The following is a 22,656-nucleotide window of genomic DNA, read 5'->3' as shown; positions in this document are numbered from 1 at the left end:
AATCACGATGCTTGTTTACAATCATTTCTGGGTAAAAAACTCTTGTGTCATGTTCATAAAATGAAACGCCGCTGAGCATGCTGCCTCCATTGGTTAGTTTTTCACCTAAAAAAGACCCAACTAAAGTTTTAGCGTACACTATATTTAGTATATCTTCCCCGCTTTACCTTACTGTCAGACAGCCATTTCCAAAGTGCAGCTGAAGCCATTATCTCAAAGCCTCCAGATTCCATTGACAAAAACAGTCATTTTACTTTGCAGAACACTGGAGTTGCTGGTCTACCACTGCCTCCATCGGATAATGTGTAAGGTAAAGCCGTGAAAATATTCCAAATATAGCGTACACCTAAACTAATACTGATTGTTCTGGGTGCTAAAATATGTTTTGCTGTGGCCTCCATCCATAGCCGTACATTGTTAAGCTTCTGTGCTGGTAGATTTGGTTCGTCAAAGACAGTAGCAAAGCATTATATTTAATGCTTTGCATGGCAGAAATGTGAGATAGGTTGAATCGCCATTTTTAATGATATATCTTTAAACATTATGGCTAACTTAAATTAATTCAGTTTGCCCGGAAATAACTGTTGTCATAGTGTGATGTCACAGTCATTCAGTCGATAGCACCATAAGCTATGTGCTAAACCCCAAAGTATGTACTTTCTGCTACAGAATGCTCATTTTTCAGTAACAGGAAATGACACAAAAGCTGCTCCAACAGACAACAACAATGCTAAATGTTTTAATTCATTGCCTTTTTGTTTTGTTTTGTTTATCTGTGATGTTTCTGGAGCTGTCACCACCAATATAATGGGCCATTTTTTCAAAGCAAACATTTTGACTAATGGCAGGAAAAGCACAGAAGTAATAAATAACATTGAATAAAGCTTTGTTACATTTAAGTATCATTAAGCCTAAATTGGTAAGTCAGCATACATCTAAATCTAGCAAAGCTAAATGGAGTGCCGCCCTTATTGTTATTCTAAATGTATAACTGTAAAACATAACATACAGTACCTGAGAGGGTATGCTATAGGCCTGATTAAATAAATAAGTGATACAGGCTACAGTAACTACTTTGTGAAACAGTGATGCTGTTCAACCTTGAAAATACACACATACATACTGCAGGCACCAGCGGGGACGTGCTGTCAAGACAATCACAAGCACAGTGCAGTATACAGCATGTTTTCCATATAGTAATGTGCAAGTTACACTGGAGGTAGATCTACACTGTAAATCTCCTGATGCAGTGTATAACGGATGAGAAGAATATTGTATGATCATGTTGCAATTTGCAGATACATTATGAATATATGGCAAGTTATATATTATTGATGTGTGTTGAGTTATATGGTGCATAAAGTAACACATAGAGACAGATGAGCCCTGTTTGGAGAGTCTTTCCTGCCTCCTATAGACTCCAAAGTCTGCACACACACATACACACACAAACATCATTCAACACACCCACACTCACAAACTGTAGTGTTTGACACTAGACAGTTCCAGTTGATTAGTAGCAGCTCTCTGTATAAAGCTCCATTATCTCAAACGGCCATCCTGATAATGATCTTAAGCAGTGAGACAGGCAATTAGGATTGGAGTGTTCAGAAACTGGCCCTGTACATCAAAGCTTTGAATGAGGGACGGTATGAGTCCACCAAACCAAATGGGCTGGAATGGTGTGTCACTGGCTAAATAGTCTTAACATCCAAACACTATTTCAGAGTGCACCCTCAATCGTTATAATCTCTTGGAGCCGTCATGCCAGGTCGGGAGGGCTCGATAGTCCTTTTTTTTTTTTTTTTTTTTTTTTTTTAAAGACTGAACAAGCTTTGATGTAGCCTGAAAGATATTCGCTAGTTAAATGGCCAGTGTTGTATTTCAAAAGAGGGATACCGAGGCACTCAACTTGCAGATAAAGCAGCCATTTATTGAGGCCTAAAGGGATGGATGCTTTATCTACAATTCAAGTGCGTTGCTAGCCTTCTTTTGAAATACATTTCTAAGACTGATAGCCAAAGAGCAGCAAATAATATAATGCAAAGCTATCAGGCTCTCCTTGAACATATGTCTGAGCAGAAGAGACAGACAATGGATAGATGGTAAAATAGATCATCCAATGCCAACTCTTCCCCATGCTGCACTCAGCTGAGAGATGTGCGGACTGTGGCGACCATCAGGATAAAAATGAACTGCAACAATGTTGAGGTATGATGTAAGGTTCAGATGAACCTTGTGCCACTGACAACGGAAGGTGCATACTCACATTAGAAAAACATTTTATCAGTTACATCTAGGTATGCAGATGGTTTTGTTTTTCTTTGCTAAGGTTAAAGTATTTCTATCTTTTCTACCTGTACCTTAATTAAATTGAGGCAGAATTTAATGATGATTTAATATCACTCACTCACTATCAATGTTTTTTACAGGGACTATTTCTTGTGTGCTAAGTAGTTCCAATAAAAACTGTTCACAGCATGGTCTGGGAATTATCCAGTAACTGGAAATAAGTTTTCAAGGGCCACACTGAAAGGTGGAAGCAATGTGTGTCCATAAACAAGAACTGCTGATTCACTGTTTTCTCGTAAATGGGTTATTAAATTTGGTTTGTTTCCTCCCCTCTGACCACTTGTCTCACATACAGAGTTAGAATAATTGAAATACAAGACTCTACTGTCCCTTTACTGATATGTCCACCTCTTGAGTTTAGGTTTAACCAGCACTTTTTCTTAATTAGCAATTACAATACTGCCATGTAAAATAAAGGCGTTTTAATCTTGCATAAATCCTACAGTGTGCCATGTTTGAAGGAGACTTGTATTTATGATTTTATTGAGACCATATTCCACCCATGCAAAACAGCCCTTTACCAGATGGAATGAACCCATCTCTCTCTCTTAATGAGCGATTAGCTAACGTTATGGCAAACATAACATCCTACTTCAGGCTACATATGACTATATGGCTTTGGCAACATTGGTCAAATGCACTGCTAAGCACAATCACACTTGAATACAGACCTGTTTGTAGAGAAAAACCTTAACTAATAGGTTATATAATAACTTTGTGAGTAGCCTTCATCTGCTGAGTAGTTCTCAGACAATGTCTATAGTAAAAAAAAAAATGGCATGCAGCAGGGGGCCACAGGCTGGGGTCGAGCCTGGGCCGCTGCGGCAACAGCCTTGTACATGGGGCGCCAGCTCTACCACTAAGCCACCAACGCCCCGTCTATAGTTAACTTTAAGAATTATGTAACGTTAAGAAACAGGATTACTGCAAACCCTTGTTGTTAAACGCACAACAGTGATCCATAATCCATTAATGTTAAATGAATGCTGTATATTTAAATTTCCAAATGTAATAGGATTAGTTCAATAGATTGTTCAGTTTGTAATGTGTGCCGAACAGTTCAGAACAAACACATGTATTGTTAACCCATACTAGGGACCAATGAATATACTGTACCTAAATCTAACATCATTTTTCAACCCAGTTTCACTCTGAAGTCATCAAAATCCAGTGCTTGGGCAGTGACTTGCAGCGTCAGACACCAATGAAAGAGCTGTCCTTTAACGTCGGCCGGTCACTGTTATAGCCAGTTAAAGCGGCGAAAGTCTTAGCAGGGTGTGCTGGAGGGGTGTTGGATTGGTCCACCAAACAATGACTTTCAGCGGTGTTCATGTCCCGTAAGATTAGAAAGCCAAACCCTGTTATTTTTTCCTGAACCCAACCAAGTGCCTTTGTTGCCTAAACCCAACCACGTGCATTATTGTTGAAGGAAAAAAACATAAATTTGTGGTGTTGTACCGACGTAGTGCATTTATTTTGAAAGAGACTGTATGTAAACAGTAAATTTCCAGTGAAAATGGAAGTGTATTTTGAAAGAAGACAATGCATGTAACAGGCAGAACTTGGCACGGCATCCCAGAATATCAACAACCAACGCACCCAGGGTACCTTTCACGTCATATTTGGATGTGGAAAGTCCATGACCAAACTGTGATATGTGACGAGATCGGAGTGAGAATTTTTAGTCCACACTGATACGTAGCCACGGCAACATACTAGTTTTGCTGGGGTTTTAAGTGGAGAGCGTAGCAAAGTAAAACAATCTACGATGTTCATTTATATTGAGAAAACATGTCAATTTAGAACAGCCTTAATAATTGTGCTGTTGTTACTGCTCCTCACTAGTTCCAGCGCACCGCTTGATAATGCTTGACAATGCTTGACATTGCTTGACGATGGCAGAAGTCCAGCCGATTGCTCTGATTGACTATTTGTTAGTCCCACTGCTGCGCTTATTGGTTGTTTTATTACAACTGAAAAACTGCTGTTTTATGTCACAATGCCAGACGAATCAGTCAACTTGGTGGAGTGGGTGGATTCCAAGGTCTGGACCAAGGTAAGTATTTTTTCTATATGTGCATTTTTAAGGGCCGAAAGCTCTGAGACAAAATTTGGGCAGAACTATTTGCTTGATTCAACTAGAAGGTGAGCGAGAAAATGTGTTTTTTGCAGTTTGGGTAAAACGACCCTTCAAACTTAATTCTGGCCCTCAATTGTGACTCATCAGACCAAGCAAACTCTTTTTCATTCTTCATGATTACATAGTCACTATAACTTTTTTTGTTTTTCATTGGTATGAGTGGAACACAGCATGACCTCCTTCTGCTGCGGCCCATCCACTTTTAACATTTGATGAGCTGCTTGTTTTCAAATACAGCACCAGTGTTGTACAGAGCTGTTATTTGCATGTGGGCATTTTTTTTGCTTGAATGATTCTTGCCACTCACCTCTCACAATAAGGTGTTTTTGCCCACAAGACTGCTGCTGACTGCATGAATTTTGTTTATACCAGCATTCTTGGACGACTAAAGTGAGTGAAAATTGTAGGAGATTTAGTATAGAAATAAATGGAAAACAAGTCATCATTTCACTTACTTTATACTGATGGCGTACTCAGTGCACTCTTTACTCCTGTGTCGAACCAGATAGGTGCTGTTTCCTCGGTCCAGAAGCTCCACCTCAGCCTGGTACCTCTCCATAGGCCCTGCAAACCTGAACCACCCATGAACAACTACTGCACTTACACTGCAATCAATCATTCTGAACATGAGGATGAGAACAGTCGATACAATCAATAAAATAGAGCAAGAATGATTTGTAGTTATTGTAAGCAATCAACAGCCATTTGTTTTCCTCGCTTACCAGAGTTGGGCAGAGTAATCGACAGGTTTTGGAACCTGGAATGGAAAAGAATTGCGGTTATTTTGTGTTTTAATGGAGTCGATACAGAGGGGTGGAGGTCATTTGTGGTAATGTGATATTCAAGCCACATCTAATGACTAAAATCACTCTTCTACGGCGAAAAAGTGCAATTGAAAAGCACTACATTTCTTTGCCAAGACATCAATAGTAGCCATTATCCAGTGAATGCATTGTAATCACACTAAATGTGTCTTATTGATTACGAAAAATATGCACACTTACACACGGGCAAGGCCTCACAGCATCACTTGGAAAGAAGCCAATCTTGCTTGTCGCCAGAATTTTTCCCTGCAATGGCAACTGGCTGTTAATCGCATTATATTTGTCTGGGAGCAACTACACCTCTCTTTTTCTCCCTCTCTTTCTCTCTCTCTCTTCCTTTTTCTCTTCCCCTCCCACACTCGCTTCAATAAATCCTCAGCAATTAGCACACAACAAGCAGTGCATCTAATTTGCAGCCCAAGTTAATTATGGTTCAAACTCTGCCGGCAGTTAGATTTGTACTGCATCAAAACAAGAGCCTCGTTTAACACTAAATAATGGATCTTATTCTGGTCTTTGAATATCCAAACAGCGTGAGCTCTCTGGCTTGCACTAAAGACTAACAATTGCATTTTAGCTAGCCTGCCTCAAGCACAACACAAGTTTTATATGAAAATCATTAATTCCTTCAACAAACATAGTGTAGACAGACTTTTTTCTCCAACTAAATAAACCACTTTGTTGAAACAAATTACCTATTTTTTACACAGACGTGCCCCTCCATAGTTGTTTCACTTTATTTCATAACCGTCATTCTCTATCATGTACATTGATGGTAATAAGTATGTCAGCATTAAGCCCAAGTTAATTTCAGTTTCCAGTTTTGAGTTTGCGGTCAATTTGAAGTCCATTGAATCAATCTCAGAAAACAGTGAGTGTTGAGGGCATGTGGAGCTCCTCATTCAGCTTCCTGCCCTGTTTATGCTTTCCTCCTCACTCCTCTTTATTAGAGTATGAAATGCTTTTTGGGACCGTGCAAGCCCCGGCAGTAACTAGATTGGAAAGCGAATCTTTACCCATCTCTATGATTCATTCTGTGTAATAACATTTCATCAAAGGTTTTTTGAGAGCCCCTCTCTATTTGTTATGCTTTCGATAAGCGTATGATAAAGATTAAACTTATTACTCTGTTGGCATAAACAGGCAGCAGCCAAAGGATCAAATGAAATTACAGTGATTGATTGTATTGTTCTGCCAGTGGGATGGGGGATAATTGCCTCCTGGGTAACAGGGGATATGAATTCTCAATGTTCTGTAATTCCATCCTCTGGCGCCACCGGGGACACTGAAGATTAAAGGTACCCTGTGGAGTTTTCATTGTAAATAAACTGGGTTTTCTTTAGATTCTGTGTTCCTCCAAAACACATTGGGTGTGACCGTAAGACCTAACAAACTTGTTGAGAACATTTGTAAAGCCTTTTTTCCATGTTTTCTAACTTTAATTGTTTAAAGGGAACCTATTATGCTCTTCCGTATTTTGTTTCTTAGTTGTAGTTGTTACAATGACGGATGTTCATATTAAATGTGGCCAAAGTTTCAAATAATAAAGTAAATGTATGAAGGAGCAAAAACTCTTGAACACCTGTAACAGTTTTTTTCTACTCTGGCTACAGCATGATGTCATAGTGTGCTGAAATTCTTTATATGGTCATCTGCTCCAGGCACGCTGCTACAAGTGTTTATATCAAGTAGCCTGCATTGCTACGTCAATCTACGTGCTATTGTTAGGAAAACATGTCAACTTGGTTGTGATGTTGCTTTTTTAGAAGCTTTTACTGGTGATTTTTCACAGTAGAAAGTGCCTTTACTCTCTGTTACAGTCATGTATGTTAGCAGTACACTGCTACATGTAGCTACATGCTAATGCCAGGGAAACATGTAATCTTGGTAGCCAATGTCATAAATTGCTCCCAAGTATTCCCACTGGAACATGCCCAATTGTGTTTAGAAGCTTTCATTGGTGACTTTCCATGGTAAAAAGTGCCGCTAGATATGGAAGAACCAGAAATGCTGACCAATCAGAGCAGACTGGGCTTCTCTGGAGGGGGGCTGGCAGCAGCGTTGCCAGGTGTACGATAATTATCGTATCTGTACGACAATTTGGCCCTCTGTACAATGTACGATCAATAATCCCAAAAAAGGCCAAATGTACGATAATTTGACCATTTCATGAAAGTGTGGTTGTAATCAGTATGCCGGAGTTTTTTTGTGAGCCCTGAAGGCATCTGTTCTCATGTGACATGTTTCCAGCCAATCGCACTTTGCTTAGCATGCGATACGGGTGACGTTTGTCTCTGAACAATGAGCACGATTGGCTGAATGGTCAGCTGTACCCACCCCACGAGGCACTAGGACCCATCAGGAAGTCGAGCGAAAATGAGATTCAAAACAGAAGAAGAAGAAAATTAGAAGCAAGAAAAATGGAAAATAAAGTAAACACTAGAGTGACCAGTGATGTTATACTCTATATCAGCACTCACGGACGGAATGCTTCTCGTCCAATCAAATTACTCAGTCAAAACTAACTGTTGTATAATTGCCTATAGTGCATCAGTAGGATTGTTATTTTGGTTATGATGGATGTACGATAATTTTCCTCAAAATACAATAATTTTGAGTCTCTGGTACGATAATTCTACATTTCCCACCTGGCAACACTGGCTGGCAGAGACAGGCACTAAATGGTGCCATCTCAGACAGAGGGTGAACACAGGTGTTCCAGCACAAACAGTATGAGGAACATAAAGGGTTTTTTTTTGTCTATTAAAGCATGTAAACATGTTCTTGCAGGAACATTAAATACAACCCGAAAATGAGCATAATAGGTCATCTTTAAATGAGATTGCTGTTGTCTTAATCGCTACTGCACGTGTTTACATTAGCCTACACTGCCACATGAATCTATGTGCTATCATCAGGATAACATGTAAACTTGGTTGCTGATGTTGTTATTGTTTAGAAGCTTGTGATTTTTTACAGTAGAAAGTGGTTTTGCCCTCTGTTATGGTCATTTCGTGGCTGCAAATACACTGCTAACATGCATGTAGCTACATGCTAATGCCAGGGAAACATGTAATCTTGGTTGCCAAGGATGTAAATTGCGCCCCGATTTTGGAACATATTCCCTCTGAAACATGTCCCGTTGTGTTGAGAAGCTTTTATTGGTGTTTTTTCATGGTAAAACATGACGCTATTCTCCGTTACAGTCATCCTCTGGCTGCAACGGCAGTGCAGAGAAGCTGAGATATGTTGACTAAACAGAGGAGACTGGGCTAAACAGAGCCCTCACAGACAGAGGGTGAACACAGATGCTCCAGCACAAACAGTATGAGGAAAATAAAGTGTTGATTAAAGCAATGTAAATTAAACCATTAAAGCATGTAAACATGTTCTAGTGAAATGTTAAATACAAGTATGAACCTGAAAATGAGCATAATAGGTCCTCTTTAAATGACATTGTTGTCTTCTTAATCATCTTCTCTTTTATTTTTGCATCATACATTTTCCAGCTCATTACTGCCACCAGCTGTCAATACGCATTACAGCCCTCTGCAGAAAAAGTAAGTACAATTGCGCTCCACTGCAAAACATAGGTTAAATGGAATGTGACGTTTTGGTGGATTGGTTTAAGTGGCGTTGTTGCAGTATCATTATGCACAGGACAGGAATAGATACAAATGTGTATTATCATTTAATTCCTTTAATTATCCCCTCCCCGCAAGCATGGTTTCCATGGCAGCAAACAATGCAGTGCCATCAGGTCTGCAGCATGACATTCTGCTAGCCCTTCTATCGGCTTACAAGAAGTCTCCTGGCATTCATGTCCTCACCCTCCACCTTGTGCTCTGTCACAACAGAGAGAAACACGGAGCATAGGAAATCGGGCTACGTGCCAAGTCCCAGCCGTGCCGTTGGCAAAGACTGTAGTCTGATTGGAGCAGCACCAACAGGAGGATGAGGCTTTAATGCCGCCGTAAAGCAGAGTGAGAAACAGCTAGGGAGGCTGCCGGAAGACCCCAGATAAATCGCCCATCCTTTCAAAAATAGATAAGGTCAAACGCTGTCAACCTTTGGCTGACCTCGTGAGATGGTTGCTAAATGTGCCTGTACATGAGGTTGTGCACTAACCATTAAAACATCCACCAGAGGCTCCAGTGTCTGCTGTTTTATTGTCTCACTGTGGCACTCAATTAATCAACTAAAGCCACTAATTGGTTAGATCATCTGATGTAGGCTGTGATTCAATCCGAGGAGTGAAAGAACAGACACATACCCTGTTTTTAATGTAACTGGGGTTCTGTGGAGTTCAAACAGATCTTTGTCTGATATTTCTAATTAACGCTGACCTCATAATAAAGTCTTATTTATGGCTCACCTGACAGGACCCACAATGTGATAAAACAACCACAATACCATTTGTGATTTATAAACAATGATGGCCGGAGGGAGATAAATTGTTGATGTCACCCCATTAATATGTTTTTGACAGCTTTTTTCAGATCGCGGAACACCCAGCAGGAGAGAGACGAGGAGTGACACGCAGCACGGAATCAAACCCATGACACTGCAAAGACATTGCGTGCACGGAACCAACCCGGTGAGCCGTGACATGTTATTTTTTCATAGAGTCACAGATGTTGAGATAAAACGAAGGATGAGCTGAGTGACACGCACCTGCCACCAGGAGCTGTGCAGGTCGGCAAACATCAGTTCAATGACATCCCCCGCATGAATGCTTAGTGGGGGCCCGCACTGGGGACAGGGGATGCCACTGTAGTCTCTGATCACAACCATCCTGGGTAAACCTAGCAGACAGGGAATACAAACACAGTCATACTCAACTTTTTAAACATTTATCAGAGAGTCAGATACAGAGGAACATACAACAGGTGCAAGAGCAGTAATGCCACGTGTAGCCTGAGTCATCATTACTTTTGGGTAATAGATTAAAACTACAGCAGCCATGTATGACAGAGAGACTTTTTGAAAATGATAAAGAAGAAGGCGCTACTGATAAAATCTTGGGGAAAATAGGCATTTGAATCACAGAGTGCTGTGCTGCTGAGACTCTGACTAAAGTGGAAAGATCATGATAGGCCTATTCCAAGTATTCTGTTAGATGTGTAAAGTTACACTAGGTGTTAGTATTTACTGTACTATAACTGAAATTATGATTAATACTTTTACTGAAACTATGCACTGATAGTATAAATGAAAAACACCTGTGGCTTTTGCATTTCCTGTGTGCAGGGTATAGCAGTTTTTCAATTAGGTTTTGTCATTCATGTCTTAAACACATATACACTGGTATCCAAATGTGTAAATAATGGATGTGTATTACAATTATAACAGACTATCAATGCAAATAAAATGCAACAAATACAAATAGAGAAGAAAGTTTCTCAAAATGTTTGCATGCTCTCATCAAACAGCAAAAGTGCACTTGAAGAAAACAAAAAAGAACAGAAAAAATAGGCCTAATCTCACACCCTCATAAGACTTCATCAACATCTCTCTGTCCAGTATTGTCCAAATATTTATCCATGGCGTGTTTATAGTACTCAAGCTCTGATTTGTGAGTAAAATTGGCAAAATAGTGTTTAATTTAGTTTGGATTAGTTTAGATCATTGGTTCCCAACTGGTCTAGCTACAGGGTCCAGATTTCTCCATAGTCATTAGTTCACGGTCTGCACAGTTTAATACATTCAACGTAATTACAGCAGGAAACAGCAATTCAAAATAAAAGTTCTGTGCCAGAAATTCGCTGTACTTAAAAATATTTTGTCATTTACAAATGTAAGGCTTACAAGTTAAGTTAATTCACATGTTTTAGTAATTTGCTAAAAATACATTTACAACGTTTGCACAGTTAACTATTTACACATATATGTTCACAATTATAATTTACATATTAACATGTTAAAGCATTGTTAAAAACAGTTCAATAATTTGCTGGATCTGCCTCAGTAATCCTCACAGAAACAGTGACAAACCAAAGCAAGTTTTGCTGACCGAAAACGTAAAGGCTGAAATCTTATAATGTTCTCTTTAGATTTATACAGTGCAGTGTGTGGAGACCAATTTTAACAGTTTTGCTGGAAGTGTGTTATTACATAAATTGCAAAGTGAATATATAGCAGTTAGTTGTGCTTAGTTTTGCATAAAGTGTGTTAGAAACTAAGCAGAGTGTAAAGCAGAGTACATACATTCAGTTCAGCACACTTGGTAAATGCACTGGCTACAAGTGCTCATAGTTTCAGATATAGTGCTCTGAGAATCACTGTTAGTTCTAGCGCTCAGAAATAAACTGAAAGTCAAGCACCTCTTATTCTCATTAGGGCCAACTGCAACCTACATACACCATGATATGTTCTCATGCATTTTCTCTTTTCATTTGCTCTTTTCTTCTTCTTCATACTGACAACAGCAAAGTACGGGGTACTGATGCACCCTGGAGTACTCTTTTCTATCATTGCAGCAGTGTGTGGTTGGTAAAACCAAGATTTTTGGCTGTTGTTAAGTTGCTCTTTAAATGTATTTTTTTCAATGCTCTAAGCACAATAAACAAAATTTTCTATCACAACTGCTTTGTATTGGGCTGACAGCAGAAATCTCACAGGCAGATGTGTCAAAACATGGGCAAATGATGCCAAAACTATCTGCATGACTAGATATCACGAGAGTTGGGTGAGATTTTTTTTTTTGTCTGTTTTAATAATTATTTGTACATCTTGTGCTAATCATGTACACAAAGCAATTTTCCTAACTGTCATTGTCCTAAATGTTTCAGCACAATCCATCTCCAGCACCTACATAAACGTGGACGTCCTGACAGTCAGTTTGATTGAGGTCCGTATAAACCATCAGAATGCGGCATCCTAAAAAGCAGCGATTTACTGTTGCAGAAAAATTAATCTCTTTGATTCCTGTACGGTGCTGCTCCAATCTTTCCTCAGCATGGCAGACAAACACAGCCACAAGCATCCGGCTAAGGCTAAGACTAAACACCCCTGCCAACTTAAAAGACACAGCCACTTACTCTCCACAGACTCACACATCTAGCTCTCTCAGACACACCTCCCTTCCACAGCCACGGCTCCCCTGCAAACCAGCCCGAGGAGACTATTAGCTGACGGTGACCTCAAATGAATGGAATATCTCATATTCATGTTTTTAATAAGAACAATAAGCACGGCTGTCTTTCTCATAAAGCCCCTTATGGAAATTGATTTATCACAAAGGCACAGCTCAGCGGTTGAGGCCGAGGCATATAGTATGCTGGAAGTGCTTTTCTGCCAGCATTTCTCCTGCCATAGTCCTCATAATGATTCCACCCACTCCAATTCATCTCAATGCCGTCTTGCCGTTCTCACGCAGTGAGAAAAAGGCTTTTTTTTGTGCATTGGTTAAGGGATCCCTCTGCATCCTATTATTCATTGGTTATTCTTACTCAAATCTATTTGTCAGAAGGAAACTGTTGTTGCTCATTTCCTCCTTTGAACCCTGTATGTGAGCAGGAGAAAATCATGTCAGTGCATTTCTGAGAAAACATCTTCAGGGTTTTTTCAGGGGGTCAAAGTAAAAAAGAAAGAGTTGAGTAACATTTGATCAAAAATGTGATGGGTGGGTGAGGGCTATGATAACATCTGAGGTTGAGCTTTAAACCACCATCTATCTCCTCCAGGTCTCTCTCTGGCCTCTGACTAACCGTCTCCTTTTCATCCTGCCCGTGTTTGTTTTGTTACAGAACCGAGATGAAAGCGGCTTAAGAGGTACCACGTAAAGCCCTTAGCAGGTTCACAAAAGCGGTGAAATGGTCGTGCCATACTGACCTGGGTCTGGTGGTGTTGTGCTTTCCTGTAGATGGAGAGAGAAAGTAAGCAAGATGGAGAAAAACAAAGAAAACAAGGGAGGAAAAAAGAATTACAGAGAGAGAGAGATCCTTGTGCAGGATCAGCCTGACCTGAAGAATGAGTCATACTCTTAATACAATCATACTGTGTGTTCTACTCATTAGATGTGTGGGCTAACCATTTTAAAAGTGAAAGACAGGCAACAAGAGTAAAATTTGGGAGTTCTCTTTCTCAGGATTTTGTCTTTTTGGGGGGAAATTGTAATAAAAAAAATTATAAGTACTGGATCTTTTTATCCTTTTGTCCACAACACACCAGGGTATCATAGAGTGTTCACTTTTTAGATTAGCTGTCACAAATTGCAGAGACAGAAATGTCTGGGAGGCACACTTGAATTTCTTGCATTTGTTGCGAAGTGACTCATTTTGCCCATTTCAGTTTAAAAATTAAAAGTACTCATCATTTTCTGAAAGGTGAATTACATGAAGCTTTAAAGGGCCAGTGTGTGGGATTAAGGGGGATATACTGGCAGAATAACTATGTTTTCTTCAGTGTTTAATCACCTGAAAATAAGGATCGCTGTATTTTTGTTTCCTTAGAATGAGCTGTTTATATCTACAAAGGGAGCGGGTGCTTGTCTAAGGAGTCCACCATGTTTCTAAAGCCCCGTTTCCACCAAGCAGTACGGTGCGGTACAGTTCATTTCGGTACGCTTTTTTCCATGTGGATGGTGCCAATGGAACCGTTCTGTACCATCCCCAGTTTTGGTCACCCCTCCATTGGGTTACCTAGCACACAGATCTGGTACTAAAATGTGGAGCTGTGAACACTGCAGTCTGTTCTGGCTGTCTGGCTGAGGTGATGCTGGTTTATGTAACCACTGGTCATACCGTGGAGAGTTTTACGTATACTAGTAAACTGTGACTATAAAATGAAAGGATGTTTTGCTGCCTCACACAAAGGAGTACTGTTTATGGTGGAAATGCTAAGCAAACCTATGTCTAAAAGGTTACTTTTGGTTCCAAAGGTACTGTATCCGAAAGTGCCGAAACCTGTCTTTAACACACTTGGTCTGAAGAGAGCCATTAGACGTTTTGCATCGGCTACTGTAGTGAGCAGCCCCTCGGCAATGAACTGAACAGCATTGGAAAAACGCTAATATCTAATGTGAAACTTCCTTATTCAGTGTTTTTACTGGTTTTAATTACCTGGCCTGGTTGCTCTGGAAAGGAGTAGACTCTGCAGATAATTCGGCTCATGGTAAAAACCTCATGAACAATAAATACTGAAGGAATCCTAAACGGGGTGTCATGCTTGGTACATGGGAGAAATTTCAGCTGGTTGCGATCTGCAGTCCCCACCACTAGATGTCACTAAATCCTATGAATCCTACACACTGTTCCTTTAGGTGCACCACAGCAATAAGACTATGAAGACTTTTAAAGTGTCTAAATATAGTTTTATTATGACATATGTTCCATTATCGATTACATCTAAAGAACTGTAAGTAATGCACCATTAAAGTAAATGATGTCCAACCCACAGAGCAGCAGCAGGACATCTGACTGACCCACTGTTGTGTGTTCACACGAGTCTGGCCAATCAGACCTCCACATGTGCGTCATATTATCTTATCTGCTATGTTATGCTTCACTTATTGTGTCGGTGTCTAAGTTAAAGAAGAGAAATAGTTCAGGTCTTACCTTGGGTTTCGGCTTGGCGGAATCTGCAGTCAGGTGAGAGACAGACACAGTGAGAGGAATACAATATGAGCGTGTGGTGGCTTTCTGACATACAACCTCAACTGTCAACCCCTGCTGGCCCTCATCATGCCTCAGAATGCATAAAGACCACAGCGCTTCTGCTGAGAAGGCTTGTCAAAGGCCTGAGCTGCCTTTAGCTGTCTGTGTATTCAGGATGGGTAATGTACCTGGACTACAGCCCCAGACTGGTGACAAAGAGCTAAAGCTTGACACAGGAGTAAGATGCAACATCTGCTGAATATCTTTAGGACATAATTTATCTTTAACTTCAAAGCATCATGTGTATTTTGATGTTTTCAAATAACGGGATTTTGATTTTATGTAAAGGGGGAATAAAGGTATGTTCAAGTGGAAATCTGAGCCCGAGGGTCACAAAGTAAGGGAAGGGGTTACACCAGTCAGACAGATTAATCTTTTGAGAACCATAAATATTTATAACAAATTTGATCGTTATACCTGCTGTAAGATATTTTATGTACAAGGTTGGCAATCTGGTATGAGTGTGTGGGGCTGGAGGAAAGCTCATGGAGTGCCCAAAATGTAAAGAGGTCCTCCCTCAGGGAGCACCAATGTGCAGAGTAAATTTCAAGGAAATCTGCCTTTTAAATTTTGATATTTTGTGAGTTTAGGTGGAAAATGTGGCCTGGTGGTGGCGCTAGAGGAAAGGTCACCAAAAAATTTAGGAAATGTTCTCTGAGGGACATAAATATACAAAGAAAATATCATGGAAATGATGCCATTGGTTTTTACGATAAGTTGTAAAGGACCAAAGTGTCCCATCTCACCTGTTCTCCCACAGACTCCCAGTCGGCCCAGACACTCCTTATGAGCCCCCAGCCCACATTTTTGACAGAGATAACCCTGGTTAAAGATGCCCCTGGACACAATAAACCACAGTATATATTTTATGCATAACAGCGTCCTTAAGAGAAATACCTTGACATTTTGAATTTCCAGGCTTCTGTCACAGTCTCATGATAAGAAAAATGACACTGGAAATGTCCTTCAGCTTTCCAGAACCATAAAACTGATCCTGTCTGCTGAAAACTGAGACAGCTAAAAGTCTGTAGTCTCTAGTTCTTTCAATTAAACCCAGTGCTAATAAGCCGTTCAGTGAGAGGCTAATTTCAAAGAAGTGCTTGAGGAAAACTGGCTGAAGACTGAAATGTAAAATGTCATGGTGTTCCTTTCATACCATCAATATCAAAAAGATTTGAAAGTGTGTTTTTCCAGAGAACAGTGCAATAACACACAATGATTTGCCATCTGAGAACAGTGGGTGAGCTTACAGTTCATGTTCACCCTGTCTCAGTCGTGGGACTGAAGTCTCCTGTAAAAACATCTGCAGGGACTTCATCAGGTCCACGTAATAATCCAAAATAGAACAGTCTGTTCATATGACGGGATATTACCTGAGCAAGAGGTGACAGAAACTACAGGAGGTGATCCTTTCAAAGGTGTGCATCTTGAACTGGTGAGAGTTGTGGTTGGCTTTCTCTGGACGGATATTTGATCTGAGACAGGGAGTAAGAGCAAAAGCTGGTTAAATGAAAATAAGAGTCTACAGCCAGGCTGGTGACTCTGTCATGCTGTACGAAAGCACAGCGGGCTGTTCTAATGCATTGTTCATATGTTTTCCTTTGAAAAATACTGCCCCACAATTCCTGTTTAACCCGTGTAATCAGGAAGAGCAATGTACTGATTGGAGTAAAGAGTAAACCTGCCTTAGGGGTCAGGTTGGGGTGGTTGGATGGGTCACAAACAAATGGAACTTTCCCCCAGGAGACTGTTGTTTGTAACCTTGTGAAACTAAGTGAACTTTGAGTTATTATCAGGTACGTCATCATCATGCTTCTTTTCCCAAACCTAACCAATGTAACTTTACCGTAAGTACATGACATCATTTGTGGGGTGCTTATTTATTATCATAACCCCTAACCCTAACAAAGATATCATACATACTCAGCAATGCTTTAAGCTATGCTAAAATGCAGATGTTAAGCAAGGACAATGTTTACCATGTTAGCAGCCTTAGTTGAGCATGCCCTGTTAGCATGCTAACATTTGCTAATTAGCACTAAACACAAAGTACATCTGAGGCTGATGGGAATATAATAAAAGTATTGGACAAACATAAATTTTGACTTGATGATGTTGCTAGAGGAAAAATCATAGGACCATCGAAGTTAACATACAGTACATAAACTCAAATTGGTAGCCCGGGCTATAATTCGTTCAAGAGGCTTATATATGGGACAGGCATCTGTATGGGACAGGGCTTTAATTCCTTTTAAAGAAAACTGTTGCTCAATAAAGATGGGAAATATGATGAAATTGTTTATTTTAACCAGTACAATATAATGTATAAAAATTAGACTTTGAATAACATCAATGACGAATCATTTGTTTGATCTAGTTTGGACAGACAAGGCATCAGAGAGAGAGGTTTATGACCACTGGTTTTACGGCACTTGAGGATTATGGCACCCAGCATACTGACACAACATGAAAAACCTTTTGATTCTTTTGATCTGAGGACCCTTACGGACTAAAGGATTATGAATATGGTAATCAGGGACTGGACACGTATTCTGACTTCATGACAGCTTCAGAGGTAGAGAGTCACCACTTGTTCTTTCGTCATGCCGGTAAATCTGAATGAATTATAGTCTTCTCTGGTGCTCATGGTTCCGGTAAAATGACCTAAACAATTGAACTGTGAAGAATCTAACCAAGCTAACAATGGGTAGCATAAAAACATTTATATTTGTATGCATAATCTAAACAGCTAACTAACATTAGCTCAAATGGGTAGCCAACAACCTGGTTTTATACATCCAAAGAACTTCTATAAAAATGAACTGCTTCGCAACCAGACCAGGCCTCTAATTGAGACAGGCCTTTATTAGTCTAATTGTGTAGCCACACCGCTCTAGTAAAGGGGACTGGGTGTTTAATTGGAGTTTTAAGGTAATTTATCCTGAGATATTGCCATGATCTCTATCAGCCTATCATGTTGCTACTGTCAAACTTCAAATCTGTTCTCGCTCTCTGCTGCTGTCATTTTAGGTTGAATTGCAACATCCTCCATCACCCCATTTACCTATCATATCCAGAGCCCAGATCCAGCTCATAAAATGTCCACTCCTTGTCATATCCTCAGCACTTTCTTTATCTCATCACCACCACTACCAGCGTCTAGACTCCATGTGGGAGTTCCCGTTTTGACTATGGCTTCACCACCCCTCTCAAAATATATATATATCACAATGTGGTCTAAATGCCAAAGACTATTCATATTTTTCATACTTGTAAGTTTCACTCAGAATGAGTATCTCCTGATTGAAATAGCTGTTAAGACATTTCACCCAAAACCACAAATGGTGGTTGTGCGAGAAGAAAAGTCAGGGGATCACCATAATCATTAGGATTCTTCCTCTACAGACTATGAGTGTTTGCACACAATTTCATAGCAACCCATCTGGTATTTACAGAAATATTTCAGTCCAGACCAAAGTTCTGTAATGACAGTGCATCTCAGTAGTGGGAACAATTTTCTTTCAATGTGCTTAAAACACAAAACATTCCTAATTAACTCAATAAAACCACTTTGTCGTGACAAAAACAATCTGCAATTTGGTTCCTTCAAAACAGCAATTTTACCTCCGGTAAATATGTTCATGTGAACGACGAGGGCCCAGACAAATATCAATTTTGAGCCGCATGCGTTCAAATGTGAGAGGGGAAACATGAATAGCAGAAATAAGCAGCCTTTCTGGAATGCGCACAAACACGAATGACACAAAAACACGTTTTCGCATTGAACACACCATCCAGAAGCCACTTAGACTGAGTGCTCCCATAAGTGAGTCCTTCATCAGGAGCCCACATCCTCTTTACAGGTACAATTTTCACTTTCTGAATGGACCCCTCCTGGTGTCATTACCCAATGCACAGAGGCACACAAAGCTGTTTTCAGACACAAACTCGGTATCCGCAGGAAAAAAAATGTTCCAAGAAGGATGAGGTGGGAAACTTCTTCTTTAAATTTGAGAAATTACACATAAGGTTTTCAGAAGGTGTCAAGTGCTTAGTGGTCTTGAAGGGTGTTTTATCTTTTTATAATGTCTTGAGCCTCCTTGTTATTACCATTAGTGTTATTTTGTGTTTATTGCTATTATTATTTTTATCTCTATCTGTGGTTATCATCAGTCTTCTTCTTTTTAATATGTTTTTATGCTTATCTTTTGTTCAATGTTACCTTAATTTTTGTCTTGCCCTAATTTCTGGCCTCTATTATGATATTGCCTCTGAGGTAGCTTGCTTTGGCTTTGCTTTGTGAAAGCACTGTGTAAACTCTGCTTTTAAAGGTGGCATATAAATAGAATTGTTGTCGTTATATTGCATTCCATTAGCACTGTATAATTATTGTTATAAGCACTCAAAAATATTCAAAAAGCATATTATAACATAACATGTATTGTATTTAGACTTGGTCCTCAAAATAAATGGAAGTAAATGAGGAGCCTGAATCCGAGGAGGAATGACGGTGTTGACAGTGGATGACAGAGACGCTAGTGGTTGCTCGCTTACTTGTAGGTGACATTAAATCGAGGTAAGAATTTTTGGCAAATTCTGCTAAAGTGAAATATCCCTTTAAAGTTTGAGCTATACCAAATGTTAACACCAGTGCATAGTTTGCACCTTTTTATCAAGAAGTTGGTGGTGTTGATAAACTTTTACATAAAAGTAAAATATACAGCTACAGGTAAAGTTTAATTTTATTACCTATTATATACCTAGGTATCATAAAAAAGGTTTGTCAAAGTGGAGTGCTCATCTTCAAATGAATTCCTTTGACAGCATTTCGTGTGTTGTTCTCACATAAATTTAATGATTTTTTTTCCTTTACCTAACACAAACAATGACCACTTACAGTGACGTATAACAAGTCTGTAATGTATTATATTTGCCTGTACCTCTGGGATTTCATTGCTTTACTTAAAGCACCTAATGGATACTTAGAATATCTTAGAATCATATTATTGCAATAGTTTAATGATTTAATATTATAATAATTTTATTTGTATAGTACTTATCTACACAAGGTTACAAAGTGCTTCACAAAGTGCATGAAATAAGACAAAAATAACAATTAAAATATTTTTAAAAATGTTAAGAGCAGAGAAAAATAGTGTGTACAGAGGCAAATATAGAGCAAAAGGAAATAAAATGTTAAAGTTAAAAATCAAAAAGTACAAATCAGGCTTTAAAAGGGAAAGTTTTCCTATAAGATATGTTTAAAGCTATGATTTAAAAACTGGTAATGTGCTAGCCAGCCTAATATCCTCAGGCAGAGAATTCCAGAGCCTCAGGGCCTTGATGGCAAAGAACTATCTAGGGACGACTAGTGAGGGTAGGCTTGAAGATTTCAGGTCACGACTTGGAGCATAGGTAGTCAGAGGCTCAGCTATATAACTGTGGGCTAAACCATGTTGAGCTGTTATTAAAAGAATCTTAAAATCAATTCTGAGGTTAACAGGCAACCAGTGGAGGGAGGCGAGAATTGCGGTGATGTGTGACCTACGATTTGTCCCAGTTAAATACGAGCTGCAGCATTCTGCACTAGTTGACTTATTGAGGCATGTAAACAGTGCATTACAGTACAACAGCGAGTATGATGCATTATAGCTATAAGAAGTAGAATTAACTATGATCCTTGCAAAAAAAGTCAGTGAGCGATATGTTGTGATTCTTTAAGTGTGCTTAACTCTTATTACACAGTTCTATAAGCAGATTATAATGCATTAAAGTATGTTTATAATGCATCATAGACATGTTACAGAAAGTGTATCCCATACATCAAATATAATCCAGTACACTATGAGAGCTGGAAGTTGGCCAAAGGGCAGGTAGTCAGCATGCATATCAGGAATGTTGTTTTCATACATATCCACCCAAAACACACAAGCATTTGCTCAGTCAATCAGAGTGTAATGTCAAAACAACACTGTCTACTCCTGAATCAACACAACAAAGGATGCAGACAGGATATCTGCCTGAGAAAAACCTCCCACTGTTACAAAATAATACAAAAGATATACCTCCATAAAGCACTGATTTGAAGAACCATCGAGGCAGAGTGACTTCTTTGTAGTTTTGCAGCGCTTTGGAGCAGTTTATGTGTAACGTGTGGGTTTGTGTGTGTGTGTGTGTGTGTGTGTGTGTGTGTGTGTGTTATCGTACTGTTGTCAGCAGTGTGTGCTTGATTACAGCAAAGACCTGATCAAACAGTGCACATGAAAGAGTCAACACCTCTGTCGGCCTTGGAATAACATGCATGCAAACAAAGGAAAATAAACACCACACACATACAAGCACATGGTTAGCTTTCTCTGTGACACACACACACACACACACACACACTGGTCCTCTGTGTTGGTTACAAACTGTGCAGTGTTCATGTGTCCGTGTACTTACATGGCCATTTCAAACTGATCCAGCCACTTCTTCTTCAGCTCTCTGGTCTTAAAAAAGAGTTCAAAGCCGACGTGTCCCTGCTGGTGAGTCACGTAGAACCCGTAGCACCACTGTGAAGGTCAGAAGGAAGACGGCAATCAAGCTGAATGCATTTTCTCATGAATGCATATGTGCATTTGCATGCTAATGTGAATAGAAGGGAAACATGGCTACAGTTGCGCTGTAATGATCAACTCACAGAGTGTATACTTTATAAAATGGTGGGTAGCACAGTAACTAAGTGTTACCTCTTTCAGGCTTTGCATTTTTTTTCTTTATATTTGTATCATAAATCTCAGACACATACGGCAGGTTGTTATACTGTATTTGTGGGTTTAAGTGTAAACAGTACATGATACTGGAAAGATAAGAAAACTACAAGTAATTGGAGATTGATTCAATGGTCTGATGTACCGCCATTAAGGTGCAATGTGTAAGATATTTTTTTTTTGTTCAAAACATTCAAAAACTGAACATTATCAGCAGGATGGTAAGAAGTAAAGTCCAGTTCAGACCAATGATTCATGACAGGACAAAACCGTTCTAGAACGTTGCAGAGAAAAGTTGCAGCGTCGTGAGCTGTCTGGGCTGAGTTCGACTTAGCTCGATCACACAGAAATGAGACGCTTCAAAGACGCTTGAAACGCTGGAAGCGCTTATTCAATGTGCTCTAGCTACTGGCGTCTGACGCTCAAAAAAGTTGAAAATATTTTAACTTTTCAGCGTCTACATGCGTCTAAAAAGAAGCGTCTACAAAAATGTGCGTCTAAAAAGATGCCGAAAAAACGCCTGTCTAAAAAGGCGCTTGAACACCAGTCAGACGCGTCATATCATAGGAAAACAATGGTTTTACTGGCGTCGCGTTTCTAGTGTTTCATCTCGGTGTGATCGCTCCCTTAGTCCGGCTGATGGTGTCAACTGCAACTCAGCTTGTCAAATCGCTGACTGCTGGTTTTAGAACGTAAAGATCGTCACCTGTTTCAACAGCCAATCATCTTGTAATGAAGTCCACTGGTCAAGTCAAAACGACCGCAGGCGGCGTGTTTGAATGAAGTTTTAGGATTAGTTAGCGAGGCAATTAAGGCAGTCTAAAGGCCCAGAAAAACCAAACCAACTTCAGAGAAGTCGGACGAAGGCCCCCTGGCTGTGTCGTCTCACGTCACCATGTCTCGTCCAAAAAGTTGTTCATGAACACACCAGCAGA

At 39.7% G+C, this 22,656-nt stretch overlaps 1 protein-coding gene across 2 annotated transcripts in view; it reads right to left on the bottom strand.

Annotated features, from left to right (window-relative positions):
• Positions 1-22,656, bottom strand: part of LOC117271586 (guanine nucleotide exchange factor VAV3-like) — a 68,638-nt gene that overhangs the window by 13,564 nt on the left and 32,418 nt on the right. For both annotated transcript variants that reach the window (XM_078173087.1, XM_033649867.2), the window contains exons 15-23: positions 21,414-21,523; positions 16,346-16,447; positions 15,719-15,810; positions 14,874-14,896; positions 13,150-13,174; positions 9,991-10,121; positions 5,497-5,562; positions 5,215-5,249; positions 4,948-5,064 (exon numbers count right to left, since the gene is read on the bottom strand). In XM_078173087.1, the coding sequence (XP_078029213.1) occupies positions 4,948-5,064; positions 5,215-5,249; positions 5,497-5,562; positions 9,991-10,121; positions 13,150-13,174; positions 14,874-14,896; positions 15,719-15,810; positions 16,346-16,447; positions 21,414-21,523 (701 nt within the window). The remainder of the gene's footprint in view (positions 1-4,947; positions 5,065-5,214; positions 5,250-5,496; positions 5,563-9,990; positions 10,122-13,149; positions 13,175-14,873; positions 14,897-15,718; positions 15,811-16,345; positions 16,448-21,413; positions 21,524-22,656) is intronic.

The sequence above is a fragment of the Epinephelus lanceolatus genome, chromosome 12 (genome assembly GCF_041903045.1).
Source record: "Epinephelus lanceolatus isolate andai-2023 chromosome 12, ASM4190304v1, whole genome shotgun sequence".
NCBI lineage: Eukaryota > Metazoa > Chordata > Actinopteri > Perciformes > Serranidae > Epinephelus > Epinephelus lanceolatus.
Note: the sequence above shows the minus strand (reverse complement) of the source record. Positions and strands in the feature narration are given on the sequence as shown.